The 13,835-nt window shown below is 40.3% G+C and overlaps 1 protein-coding gene across 3 annotated transcripts in view; it reads left to right on the forward strand.

Moving 5' to 3' along the window:
- Positions 1 to 13,835, forward strand: part of CACNA1E (calcium voltage-gated channel subunit alpha1 E) — a 596,540-nt gene that overhangs the window by 561,259 nt on the left and 21,446 nt on the right. For 2 of the 3 annotated variants that reach the window (XM_074222182.1, XM_074222184.1), the window contains 6 exons: positions 1,941 to 2,068; positions 5,073 to 5,169; positions 9,875 to 9,980; positions 11,451 to 11,558; positions 12,579 to 12,679; positions 13,077 to 13,183. In XM_074222182.1, coding sequence (XP_074078283.1) covers positions 1,941 to 2,068; positions 5,073 to 5,169; positions 9,875 to 9,980; positions 11,451 to 11,558; positions 12,579 to 12,679; positions 13,077 to 13,183 — 647 coding nt within the window. Of the gene's footprint in view, positions 1 to 1,940; positions 2,069 to 5,072; positions 5,170 to 7,302; positions 7,400 to 9,874; positions 9,981 to 11,450; positions 11,559 to 12,578; positions 12,680 to 13,076; positions 13,184 to 13,835 lie in introns of all 3 variants that reach the window. The other variant, XM_074222185.1, reaches the window with a different exon arrangement.

A 13,835-nucleotide genomic window follows, 5' to 3' on the forward strand; every position in this document is an offset into this window, starting at 1 on the left:
ATAATCAACCCCTATGGTGGTTTATGTATCATAAACTTCAAAGCTTTATTCATTGCATTATTGATAATGTTCCAGGTGTTTCTACTTCTTTAAAAGATAATAACTCATAAGAACTAAAACATCACTTTTGCAGTGTATATGGAGGGAACAAAATACAATGTAAAAAACACTGACCTGAAACTTAGGAAATTTATATTCCAGACCTGGTGCTATTTTTAAAATTGGCACATCGGGCAAGTTCATTTGGTCCTTTCCCTGGTTCTAGAAAATGGGGGAAGGAATGAATGCCTTCTGCTCCCACTTTATTGAAATAATATAAGGAAAATAAAGTGCAAAGAATAAGAAGATATTTTGAGATTTTTGATGGAAACATACTACATCAATCTCTATTAATGATAGGACAAAATGTAGTAGAAGAAGGATTGGAAATCTTAGATCAAACCACAAGCTCTAATGCTTACCAGATTTAAGAGATGAGCACATCACTTCATCTCTCTGACCTCTAGCTTCTCTAGAAAAAGCATAATAACACATGTTGGTGTTTGCTAATATTAGTGAATTCAGACTTACCAAAAAACTTAGATTGATGAAAAAAATTTCAAAGCATAAGGATATTTGTAGTACCTACTTCAAAAGATGGTTGTGAAGAAATCTTTTGTGAACTTTAAAACAGCCTATTGTGTGAATTGGTAGTAGTGTTTTCATAGTTAGCTCCATGTAGCATTATTAATACTCTATATTGTTGTTATTATTAGGTTTAGGGATAGCATGAGCATGAAAAAAAAAATCTGTGGATGAGAAAAAAAGCTTTAACTTAGGTAGTTATATATTAACTGATAATCAAGCAAACAAATAATAGCCAAAGTGACAAGGAAGAGACAGAAGGGACAGTGTTCCAGGATGGTCAAACCATTGTCACCACCTTGACTACTCCCTCCCCTCATACCCTAGTAAGGGTAGCACAAGACCCTGTCCCTATGAACCCCAAGAATAGCAGCACCTCACTGATTAGCTACTCAGCTACCAGTCTAACCTCAGGAACCTTCATCCAGGAAAGCAATCCCTATGATAATTTGCTTGGAAGACTGTTTCCTCAGGGTCTAGAGGTCCTGCCTCTTTAATAGACACAACCTCTAAAGTCTAAGAAAAAATTCTTCAAGGTCTTTGACATTGTCAAATGCAAGGTATTGTCAAAAGGAAGGAACAGATATGGTATTGCTATTATTGGAAATGACATTAGCTAGGTAGTACGATAGCTACCGTTTCACTTGAAGTTAGGAAAGCACTTGTGTCAGATGGGGGCAAGTCATCTAATCTCTAGCCTGTATTGTAAAATGGAAGAAAACACAACCCTATCTCACACAGGAATGTTAGAAAGTTATAAGATACCAGGTCAAATTCCTCTTGCTAGCGCTAGACAAATGCTGGCTAGTACTATTACTGAAGAGGACAATATTACTATCTTCATTGCCATTGTATCTAAACACCACTGGGACTTTCTGTACTCCTACAATTGTATACTATCTATGTTTCTACCCTCTTTGAATGTAAGGTTCTTGAGAAAAAGAACTGTCTTGTTTTTCTGTTTGTAGTTTAAATATTTAGCAGAGTTTTGTTCCCCATTGGTCAATGAGAATTGGATCTAGCAAGGGTCAGAGAGACTGAAATGACCTGTCTAACCTGAGAGCTCCTCTCTTCTCCCCTCCCTCATGTAGCCACAGCTGCTGCTGTTGTCTCATTCACTACTTTGGAAATTAATTAAATTTACATGATTGTAGAACATTTTGCAATAACCAAGTGTCATTGAAATGTGATGGAGATGCTTAGAATGCCACAATATCAGTAGGAAATGATGACATTACCAATCCTATCGACCCTTTGTCTTTCAATCCTTTTTTCTTCTCCTTTCTATGACTCCCTATTTCCTCTTTGACCTCCAGATGCTTAATCTGTTTGTGGCTGTTATTATGGACAATTTTGAGTACCTGACCCGGGACTCATCTATCCTTGGACCCCATCACTTGGATGAATTTGTCCGAGTTTGGGCAGAGTATGATCGAGCTGCATGGTACGTACATATCACCATTATCTTTCTGGTTTCCAGTAGGGCCCAGGTTGGAGCCCACTGGTTGATCATACCAGGAGTACTCAGGAAAGAGGATGGAATTGGAGCTCTTTTCAAATATGTGGCTGTCACAGGAGGAGAGAAGACATTAACTTTGGACCTTGTGAAGGTCAACAGTTCTCTTGAGAACCTAGATAAGGCCAATCTCAGAGACTTTCTCTTTTGCCTCCTCTGTCCCTCTGTGACAGGTCTTTACCACTCTTACCTTCTAGCAAAGAACTAGAATGGTTTCCGCTATGCTCTCCCTCCCTCCTCACCTCCAATGAGTCATTAGTTTACCGTCCTGAATGACCTGAGACACTGATGGAATTTCCTAGGGAAATCAGATCCCTGGCTACTATGTTCAGTTACTGTAGAAAGTTGTCTTCTGCCCCACAACTTCCCAAAATATTTGGCCTTGAGATAACTCATGAATTATATAGAAGATAGACAAACCCATATTACTGTTGTTCCCATAAATGCTAATCGATTAGAATTGAAGTGAGGGAATCTCCTCCTTCCCAAGGAAAAAAGCTAATCGCTTTTTGTTTTGTCTCTGGTAGAATCTTCATTAGGGGTATCTTCCCTGACCCCTTTGATTGTCAATAATGTTAGGGCTTAAGCCACAGAATGGGATGCAACAGGACAGTGGTTCTGTCCTTAGTGTTAGGGATAATAACTGTTCTCATAGGCTTTCAAACCTACAAGTGTTTGCACTTGGTGTTACTACCCCAACCTTTATTTATCCTGATCCCTGTTCTTTGATACTAGTAGTGCTACAAAGCATTACAATATATATCATAGGAAAGGGCCACGTTGCTTCCACCTAGGACTCTCCTTTGGAGTTTATTTCAACTCAGCAGACTTTTCCTTCTTAGAGTCTACCTAGGCTACAGAATCCTCTCATGCACAATGGAGAAATCTCCCTTTCTACCTGGGGCTATTCTGTGATAACCTCCTTGGACATTATATAAAATCATTAAACCTGGAACATATCTGGAACAATTCCTTAGGTGTGGCAAGTCTACTATGGTTGCAAAACAAGAAGGGCAACAGAAGGGAGTGAAAAGGAGATGTCACCCTGTCATGCTAGAGAGAAGTGACCACAGTTATTCTTTCCTTATCCTCCACATGCAGAAGAGCCTTGTACAAATCATCTTCTCTCAGATGGTTTCCTGGCTTGGAAATATCATTCTCTAATTTTTTTTTAATAATCTTTGGATTCCAATGTGTTTTGGGTTTTTCTCGTCTCCTCACTCCAACTGCTAGGAAAAGAAGAAAGCATGGAAACAAGTCCAGATGAACCAGGAGGTGTTCTTAGAAAGAGCAGGAAGAAGGAAGCCTCTTAATATCTATCCTAAAATTCTGGCCATGACCCAAAACATACCTATTATCATCATAGTTTCTTCATTCTGAAGAGATGGGAAAGGAGTGATCCAGTTGGAATTGACCAGAATAAAGACAATTTCCATGTTGCCTTGGAAACATAAGCCCAAAAGAACTATGATTACTCCAGAACTTCACAGACAGAGAACCTACTGAGGAGTAAAAGCATCTGCCTTAAAGGAAAGGAGGAATCTACCTTAAAAAAGAAGGGAATGTTGAAAAGAAGACACTCTTCTGAGAATGAGATGAGGGGAAAGTGACTAGAGAGTCCTGGAAAATATGGAGAAGTTGAGACAATAACAATAGGTGACCCATAGAGAGCTTTATGGCTTACAAAGCTCAGCATTCTCATTTTAATCGTCCCAATCACTCCTTGAGGGAAAGAGGTAGTAGTAGTGAGACAGTGTGAAGTTGTGGTAGGAGTACTTTGTATGGAGTGAGAAGACCTTGGTTCAATCCCTGATTTTGATAGTCAACTGTGTGACAATTAGGCAAAACATTTCAATTTCAGTTTCCTTATTTGTAAAATGAGGATAATACTTAATACAACAGTTATTTTATTGGATTAATTAGCTTCATAATTGCCAGTAGGAACTTTTGGTGTAATTTGGAATTCATCTAGACTGAAAAGTTGATGACCAATCATCTGTTAGCATGGCCTGTAACAAGATAGGCACTTAGAGATACTAAAAATTCACAGTTTGTATAATGGTCCCCTTCTTTCCAAGGGAGTTAGGACTCTAGGATACCCAGGTGAAGGTGGTAGCCAAGAGAGGTCAGGTTCCTCTGGTGACTCTTGTGTGTTCTTGTTATCTGAAAGGCAATGGAATTTAAAGGTATCTTAAAATTCTTCCCACTGAGTTCATTTTTTGAAGCATGAAGTAAGGGAGCTTCCTGGATTTATTTGGAAAGGAATTTGTTCGATCTGAAATACAGGAAAAATATCTTTCACACAGAGAACAAAGGCTGTCTGTCTACAAGATGCTTCATGTCAATTGTGGTCCCTGCTAATTAGTCTAATGGGAAATTTGTCTCCCATCGGCTTGTAGAAAGAAACCGATTTTCTGCTGCCTTCACCTAGGCCTTGACAAGCATATCTGAGTAACTGAATATAAAACGAAGTCTGAAAAAAAAACAAACAGAAGAGCAGCCCATTTTCATATCAGCTTGACATCTGTTCTTGGCAGCTGTCAAAGGCATTTGTTAATGAAGAAACTAGAGTTCTAAAGATCTGACACAGATCACAGTTGAGTTTGTGCATCTGTCTGGGCATGGTACTTTGCAGGGTCTTAGACATCCTTGGTCCATAGGGTGGCTCCTACTGAGATTAGATGGGTTTTGATCTGCCTAGGAGATTGTGGAGTCTCTCGTTTGGCAACCAGGGGTACTGCTTGTGTTGTGATGGTGCTTAGAATCAGTCTTCTAGATTATGGAATTTTTGGAGTCTAAGGAAAGGAGACAGTGACTCTCGGGGTACCTTCTGGAATGGGCGATGGTCACGCAATTCCTTATTGAATAAGCTCTCATTTCCTCACCTCCATTCTCTGAGTGTCCTATTAACCCACCTGTGCTTCCTTTACAGCGGCAGGATCCTGTATAAGGATATGTACAAATTAGTACGGGTGATCTCGCCTCCTCTGGGCCTGGGAGAGAACTGCCCTTACAGGGTGGCGTGCAAGGTTTGCCTCTGCCAGTCCCCAGCCATGACCCGGTGACGGGACACAACATTTAACCCTTCCTTTTCCTCTTCTGCTCCACCACCACTGCGCCACACAAATGAACCCTCATGTTGCTTTCCTTTGAGTTTAAAGAGGTCCAATCCCTCCCAGAACCAGCAGCTGTTACATTTGGAAGAGGGGCACAGGGATAGTATTTGGGGAGAATAGTAAAAGGTAAATACTAAAAACATTTTGAGCTGCACTTCTCTCTCTCTTCCCTTTTTCTTTCACTTTCTCTCTCTCTCTCTCTCTCTCTCTCTCTCTCTCTCTCTCTCTCTGTCTGTCTCCATTTCTTTCTCTCTCTTTCTCCTTTGACCTCCTTCTCCCACATACATACATTGCTCCATGTAGTACAGATATGGCCAAAAGGACTCCACCCTTATAGAAGTCACAACATCCCAGCACAGGTCATTCAGATTTCCTGAACTGGACACAGAAAAATCCTATAAATTCACCAATCAAACTGGCATCCTACCCAAAATTAAAGCATATTCCAGATGATTTTTTTTTTTACTCTGCCTAACACATAAGTGAGCACATAATCTTTTGAGCCTGAATAGACCACCAAAAGAGAAGTGGGCAAAAGTCTTCTTACTTCAGATGCTGTGGTCTTTCTAGAGGTACCTTTCTAGGATGACTAGGTTTACAAAATATACCTTTAGGGCTATCAGTGAGAGACAATGAAAGCAGATGGAAGGGAAAGAACAAAGACCCAAGTTCAGTTAAGCAGAAATGGTGGTGACAGTGGTGATTGGAATGTCCTTCTAATAGCTCAATTCATCTGAGAAGTTAACAGTGGATGGTGTTGTTTTAGTGAAAGGTTCTACTGAATGATTCTTTAAGAGATTCCCTGCCTGGGGAGCCTGACATAGTATGTTGTGAAATTCCTGTGGGATCTGGGAATGTGGGACTGAGCAGTCTGTTAGGTCTGCCAAGTCACTGTCTGGGAATCCAAACTGAGAGCATTGCTGGGGTATGAGACCCTCTCCTTGCAATCCTGCTTTACACTGACCAGTTCCCCCAAACCCAGCTACTTCAGCCTGCCTGGTTCGAAAAGGTCTTCAAAGTGCCGTGGGAAGGCAGGTGAGGGGCTCACTGAGGTATAGCCCACCATGTTAGAGAAAGCCAGAAGAATGACGCAGGAGGAAGGACACCGACTTGGGAAGGGGAGGAGATGTCTTGGGAAGGGGACGCGGTGATTCCCACACTCAGAAGGCCAAACAGCTGCCTCTGCTGAGACTCTTTAAACTCCAACCTGGTGGAACCTGCGATCGCATGTCGGGGAGAGCTGGGGAGGGAAGCATGGCATGTGAGATGCTCTTCCTCCCCTTGGTTTTGTTTCTTCCATCTCCAGCATGCCATTGCACCGGTGCATGCTGGGGAAAAGCACTCCATACACAGAGCCAGGTGGAAGCAACTGGGCCAACTCCTTTGACAAGCCACCACAGCCTACCACCTTCTATGCAAGATGCTATCTTCTGTTGCATAGACACGATAGAGGGGGGGATACACGATGTTCTGGCTATGGGATAAAGGGACAACAACATATCTGGTATCCAGACGAGTGGAAACCATGGAGGGCCCTGATCTTAATGGGGCCAGCGATTCCCAGAGGAATCCTGGCTTCTACATTCTTCATCACCCATGGCTTGAGCATCGTCTATCCGGTTTATACCACTCACACACAGCCCTGGGAAGTGAAAAAATGCCTGTGTTCTTTTTGAGAGAGTTGATTAGGATGACTTGGAGTGGTGCTGAAATAAGAGAAGAAACTGACTCCCAATGAGATGGAGGAAATGGGGACAAAAGGTTCTCACTAATGTTCCCGGGTCTGTGTGGGACGTGATATAAATCCACACCAGGATGGACTCACGTGTATGATTTGCCTTGATTAACAGGTTTCCTGTTCTTTTCCTGTTTGTCCATTTTTTTTATTTTGTCTTTTTCTTCCGTTTTTTGTATTATTATTTTATTTGTTTGTTGCTCTCTGGGAATGCCTCTTCCTCTCGTCTCTCTCTGCATCCTTCTTACTTCCTTCTCTTGCCCTCAACCCCTTCCAACCTCCCATCTCATTTTCCCACCCTCCATGAGCAGTGGCCGCATCCATTACACTGAGATGTATGAAATGCTGACTCTCATGTCACCACCGCTAGGCCTCGGCAAGAGATGTCCTTCCAAAGTGGCGTATAAGGTAGATCAACCCTTCCTTCCTTCTGGGCTAGAGATGAGCAGGAAATGGGACCCAATGGGGGGAGGCCTGAAAATGGGGAGGTCCTTGGGTTGGGGAGGCAATGGTGGGACTGAAAGGAAAGGGAGATGAGAAGACTGAAGACATAGAAAGACTCATGGAGGAATGATTTCTCCAGTCACTACAGGAAGAGTATGGACATATTATTCACAGTTCTTTATGTATATGTGTGTGTACATGTGTGTGAGATATTCTTTTAGTGGGTTACTAGGAAAGCAATTCTGTGGATGTGGCACATTCCTATTTCAAGCAAGTGAAGCCATGAAGACCTATGGGTCAGTAAAAAAAAGGACAAGATGAAAGCCTAGACCAGGATATCTCTGAAAACTAAAAGGAAGAGAAATATCTTAAATTAAGAGAGGAAACAATGGGTGAACTCCTTGAAGCAAGTCAGATGGATATTTTATCCACCTTTGCTAAGGAGTAAGAAGGACTCATTTCTTCCTCCTTCATAGAAAGAAAGAATATCAAGATCTAAAGGAAGGAATGAGGGAAAAAAGCTATAGACTTCTAGAGTTCAAAGGGCTAGCTTGTAAGGTGAATGGTCACTATTCTCTTAAAATATCAAACGAGACAGATGAGATCATGTCTAAAAGAGTCTTGAAATTCCTCATGGGTTGCTGAGATGAATAATGGACTTTGGAGCTGACTTTTCCATCAGGATGCCAAAGGTCCTTGAGAGTGAAGGACCACCACATGATGTTAACTTCGTTTGGAAAGTAAGATCTTTGCAGCAGTCTGTGTGCTTTTCTCAAAGAATTAGAATTGAGGAAGTTAATAATGAAAGAGATTACATGACTTGTTTAAGTCACACAATACAATAGTATATGTTAAATTTGGAGTCAGAGAACCTGACTCTGAATAGCAGTCCTCCTTGTGTGACAAATCATCTAATCTCTCTGAGCCTCAATTTCCTCTTCTTTAAAAAAAAAAAAAGTACATCGGGTTAGATAAACCTCTAACTCTAGATTCATTGATACTGCTTATGATCATGAACCAGGCCTTACACTCAGGTATTCTGACTTCAAATGAGTGTTCTTTCTACTACACTACTTAATACATCACATTAAACTGTCCCTATAATTCTAGTACTATTCTATGAACTTAGAAACACAACAAGGTTGTGTTCTCCTTGCTATGAATGCCAAATATGTTCTGGAATTCTAAAGAAAGACTAAGAGTTTTCAAGTCAAAACTGAAAATAGAATCTGTCAAGGCTAATGGAATCATTCTAGGTTGGATACACTATTGAGCTGTTGCAAACACACACCTTATCACTCTAGTTTGCTAGTGCTTCTGCCAATAGCCCCATTCCTTGTCTTAATAGCTAAATTCTGTGAATAAGCAAATCAGAATTGAGGATGTAGATTTCACTTTTTAGGTTCTGTTTTGCTTTCAGGAACCTGTTTAGACACCTGCTAATACAAGCCCCAAATCCATGGCTACTCACTCATACATATTTCATGATGTGGTAGCCTCCTCATTCAAAGTAATGCTATCCTAGAGTTTCCAGTGTGGGGTGCTCAAGCATGATGCTACTGGGGAATGAGAAGTGAAGGAGAAGAGGGTATAGGGACTGGTGAAAAAGTCAGAAGAATATGAAAAACAAGATACTCTCTGGAAAGTGGATTTGGCCATTTCGGTTTGATCCCTTCCTTTGGGCAAAGGGAACAAGGCCTTCCCACTCTTGCTCCTGCCTTTGTCTCCTCTCTCTATCTCTCTCTCTTTCTGCCTCGACTCTTCCTCCATCCTTACTATCCTTTCCCCTAGATCCTGTTTGCACTCTCTTTCTTCCATCTTCCCCTTCCCACTTTCCATCTGATTCTACCCCCATCCTTTGAGTAAGTTGGACTTCTGCATGTATGATCATGTGCTGGCAAATTTCATCTCAAAGACTCAAAAAGGAGGTGCCAGGATTTATCATTCCAGACAGATGAGCAAAACAAAGTCTCCCTCCCACCCTTTCCTGCTCCCCATGGAGTTCAGGGGTATTTGTAGGGGTAAGTGGGAAGCCGGGGCTGCCTTAAAATAGCCAACTCACAGAACTGGCTCCTCTCCCCCCTCTCCCATCCCAACTTCTCCCAATCACTCCCATCAGAAATGAATTCCCATCCCTAACAGATATTCTTGAAACTTTGAGGGATTTTTACAGAAAGACTAGGGAACCCCCTTGCCAGGGAACTTCCCTTGGGATGTGACTTCATTCCTTGCTGAAGAGTGAGGAGAGGGAAAAAGCCCTCAGGACATGAGCAGGTAAGGGAAGGGAAGAGAGAGGCTGGGTGGGTGTGGGGTGGGCAATCCTTGCCCTTCTTTTTCGTCTATGCCATTTGACCTTCTCTGCACTCTTCCTCTCACCTCACCAATGGATCTTTTGCTATTTTTTTCGCCTGCTGTCTTTTTCCTTTCTCTTTCACACAGAGATTGGTTCTAATGAACATGCCAGTAGCTGAGGACATGACAGTCCATTTCACTTCCACACTAATGGCCCTAATTCGGACAGCTCTGGACATCAAGATTGCAAAAGGTAAAGAAAGGAAATGAAGGGAAGAATTTCAGTATTATTTATGCAGAATAACCCTCAACAGGAGATGCAGATATTCTCCACTAGCATGATATCATCATAATACAGCAGGTAGTACTGGGATGGAAATCATCTTATGGGGGCTCTGAGCTAACCAGTTGAGTCAGCTTAGGCAAGTCATTTCACTTTTAAAGACTGAGAGAGATGCTAGATTTTATCAGGGTTTGAACACACAACCTACCTAGTTCTGTCGGATGTGAATTCATTTTTTTAAAAAAGAGCTCAATATGGGGTGACAATAATGTTTAAGTTAAGTGTAAAGAAGGACATTCATATGGGGCGGCTAGGTGGTGCAGTGGATAGAGAACCGGCCCTGGAGTTCAAATACCTGGGTTCAAATCTGACCTCAGACACTTAATAATTACCTAGCTGTGTGGCCTTGGGAAAGCCACTTGACCCCATTGCCTTGCAAAAAACTAAAAAAAAGGACATTCATGCCTATAATGAGATATGAAATAATATATATGTGTAAACAAATATATGTATATATATATATTTATATATATATGAAAAGGAAGGACTTTAAAATATTTTCAGGATCTATCTTTGAGCTTCTTTGCCTTCATTTTTTCTTTCTTAGTTGATTGAGGAGATAAGGAGAGAATAAAAGATCCAGCTCTTTAGGGACTCTACATTATGAAGTAGGATATCCCTGAGTCAGTGGAAAAATAAGATCAAAAAATAGATTCTTTACTATCCACATCCAGAGGAAAAACTATGGGGTCTGAATGCAGACCAAAGTAGACTATTTTTACTTTTTAAAACTTGTTTTATTTTTTCTTTCTCATTTTTCCCATTTAGTTCTGATTCTTCTCTCACAATATGACTAATATGGAAATATGTGTAAATATGATTGTACATGTATAACCTATATAAGATTACTTACTGTCATGGGAGGGGGGAGGGAAAGAAGGGAGACAGAATAATGTGGAACTCAAAAGCTTACAATGAATGTTGAAAACAAAATTTGCCTGTCATTGGAAAAAATAAAATAACATTCCAAAAATAATTTTTTAAATAATGTATTCTGCCATGTTGGCTGAAGACCTGATGTCGCTGACTGTTAAGAATTATTCTCATGGTATAAAGTGCCATACTGATTCAGTTCCTAACCCATCTATCCTCTTGGGGCCCTTGTTACTCTCAGATTTACTGGGACCTATTCTATTTTATAAGGATAATTCAAAGAATCTATGAGGATCTCCTCCAACCCATCCAGGCCTTCTCATTCTTTACCATTCTTGCTCTGTCCTCCTTTATATCCTCCTTGGGAGTTCATCCAACCTGCTGGGATTCTTGTCCTAAATCCCTTGTCCGTGCATGAATACCTGTGAAGTGCCTGGGTTAGTCCTCAGTTAGCCCTCATTTTTGCTTCATATTTTGATTACTTATAGTTCATCTGTTTTATTGTAGGTGGTGCAGACAGGCAGCAGCTGGATTCAGAGTTGCAAAAGGAGACCCTGGCTATCTGGCCTCACCTATCCCAGAAGATGCTGGATCTGCTTGTACCCATGCCAAAAGGTGTGGGATCTACTCCTGGGGTACCCTTTTCATTGTGTTTCCATCATTCAAGCAAAGCAATCTCAGAGGGGAAAAAATATTGTATTACTTTAGTTGGGGATGACAAAAATACTGAGATGATTTTTTTTAGTATAGAAAATAAAGATTACCCATTCTCTTAGTCCAATTTCCTAATTGCAAAGGTTTTTTTTTTAACACAAATAAAGATGTATGAATGTAAATATTGGACCCATTTCTAAAATGTTCAATACTTTAAAAGAAAAATAATACATTGATATACCCTGAAAAATAATACCAATTATAGACTATGTCCCATATTTCTACAAAGCAGATTCGGGTAGAAAGTGAAGCCTATATCGTATTCAATATATCATTATTTCAACAATCTCATATAACATATAAATTGTATAACTGATAAAAAGATAACAAAATTAATGATAAAAAAATTAATAAATGGCATTCATTAAGTTCTTCAGTCCCTGTGCTTCAGGGACTTACATGGGAGATACAACATCTGGAGAAATGATAGCTAAAGAAAAGTGTTTTAGTCTGAAGAGTCTCAGAGGGATGTTGGTTCTATAGGATAGTTAGTTGACCAGTCCTTTCTAGAAGCAATGACAATTTGACTTGATTACTGTTCCCACAGCAAGAGATGCTTAAGAAGATGGTCAAGGTGAAGTCTATGTGAGGTTACAGATTGGCTAGATAGAGTGGACTCTTACCAGGCAAGTCAAAAATGGCCCTAGAGGAAAACTTCCAAACTAAGTGGCTTAACCTCTCCAGTGTATGGTTACCAGAGATCTGACTCCAGCAACAAATATATCAAAGCCATCAAATAAACATGGTGGCATTATAATTAGTATCTTTTGTAACACATTAGGTTATATCTTAATCCTGTATATAAAATAGAACTCTGCAGAAATACAGTATTATATTTCTGTTGTAGCAGTTTACAAAGTTGGTATAATTTTCCTACCATTGTGTTTCACTGTTAACATCCAAGTCACCTTTTGTTTCTAGCCTCAGACTTGACAATTGGGAAAATATATGCAGCCATGATGATCATGGACTATTATAAGCAAAGCAAAATAAAGAAGCAGAGACAACAGCTGGAAGAACAGGTGAGTCAAGTGTAGACATCTGTATAGGCTGTGGGCAAGCCCAGAAGGGCTCAGAAGAGTCACTTGACCTTTTTCATGAAAACACGAAGTAGATCCACAATGAAAATTGTCTAGTACATGGAACTGGCCAGGAAAGTGATTAAATCATTGGAACATAAGGGTATTAAACCCCTGGAAATGAGTAGAATCTGAAGACTCAGAAGCAACCACAGAGGAAATAGAAAACATGGGGAATGTCCAAAGGGTCAGTGCTATGGAACCAGTCTTAGATTAGTTAATGGAGTGAGTAAGTAAGATCAAGGGGAGGAGGAAACTAACTTTTTTTATTCTGCTCTAGGACATTTCCCAAATACCATAGGCAAGGAAAGAGCCTTATTCTTTTTACTTTTTTGCGCAGAAAAATGCTCCCATGTTCCAGCGAATGGAGCCCTCATCTTTGCCTCAGGAGATCATTTCTAATGCCAAAGCCCTGCCTTACCTCCAGCAGGACACACTTTCAGGCCTGTAAGTAGAGTTTCTTGAATCTATTGTACTAAAGATGATGCCATTGAAGAGATACTGAATCAGAGAAGAATGTTTTTTTTTCTCTAGACTTAGAAAGCAAACATCAAGATCTCAAAATGGTTATCAGTATGATAGGGAAAATAACCAACTAGATTCAATTCTATTGTCAGTTTGGCACCTTAATTTATTGATTGAAGCCCTGACTCTGTAATAGTTTTTTTAGCCTAAAATTCCATACTTTGGTTTTAGCTATAATATTTTTTAAAAATTCAGTGAAGAACAAGAAGCAATTTGTCTTGGAAGTCATGATACCTGAGTTGGTTTTGTTCTTGTTGTTTGGTTCACAACCACATTGAGAGTTTTCTTGGCAAAGATATTGGAATGATTTGCCATTTTCTCTTCCAGCTCATTTTTCAATTGAGGAAACTGAGGCAAACAGGGTTAAATGACAGAGTTTTGACCTCCTGGTACTGTACTTATTGAGTCACCTAGCTGTTCTTTGTCTTGCTCTGTCACAAATCATATGTATACACTTAGCCGGCATAGGCTTCAGTCTTGTTTGGCTGTTTGTTTCTTAATTCTGGACAGTTTTTAATTACAGAAGAGAGATTCCCTAAGATGTCTCTCTCATTCGTGATAAAAGTGCATGGGT

The sequence above is a fragment of the Macrotis lagotis genome, chromosome 2 (assembly GCF_037893015.1).
Source record: "Macrotis lagotis isolate mMagLag1 chromosome 2, bilby.v1.9.chrom.fasta, whole genome shotgun sequence".
NCBI classification, from domain to species: Eukaryota; Metazoa; Chordata; class Mammalia; order Peramelemorphia; family Peramelidae; genus Macrotis; species Macrotis lagotis.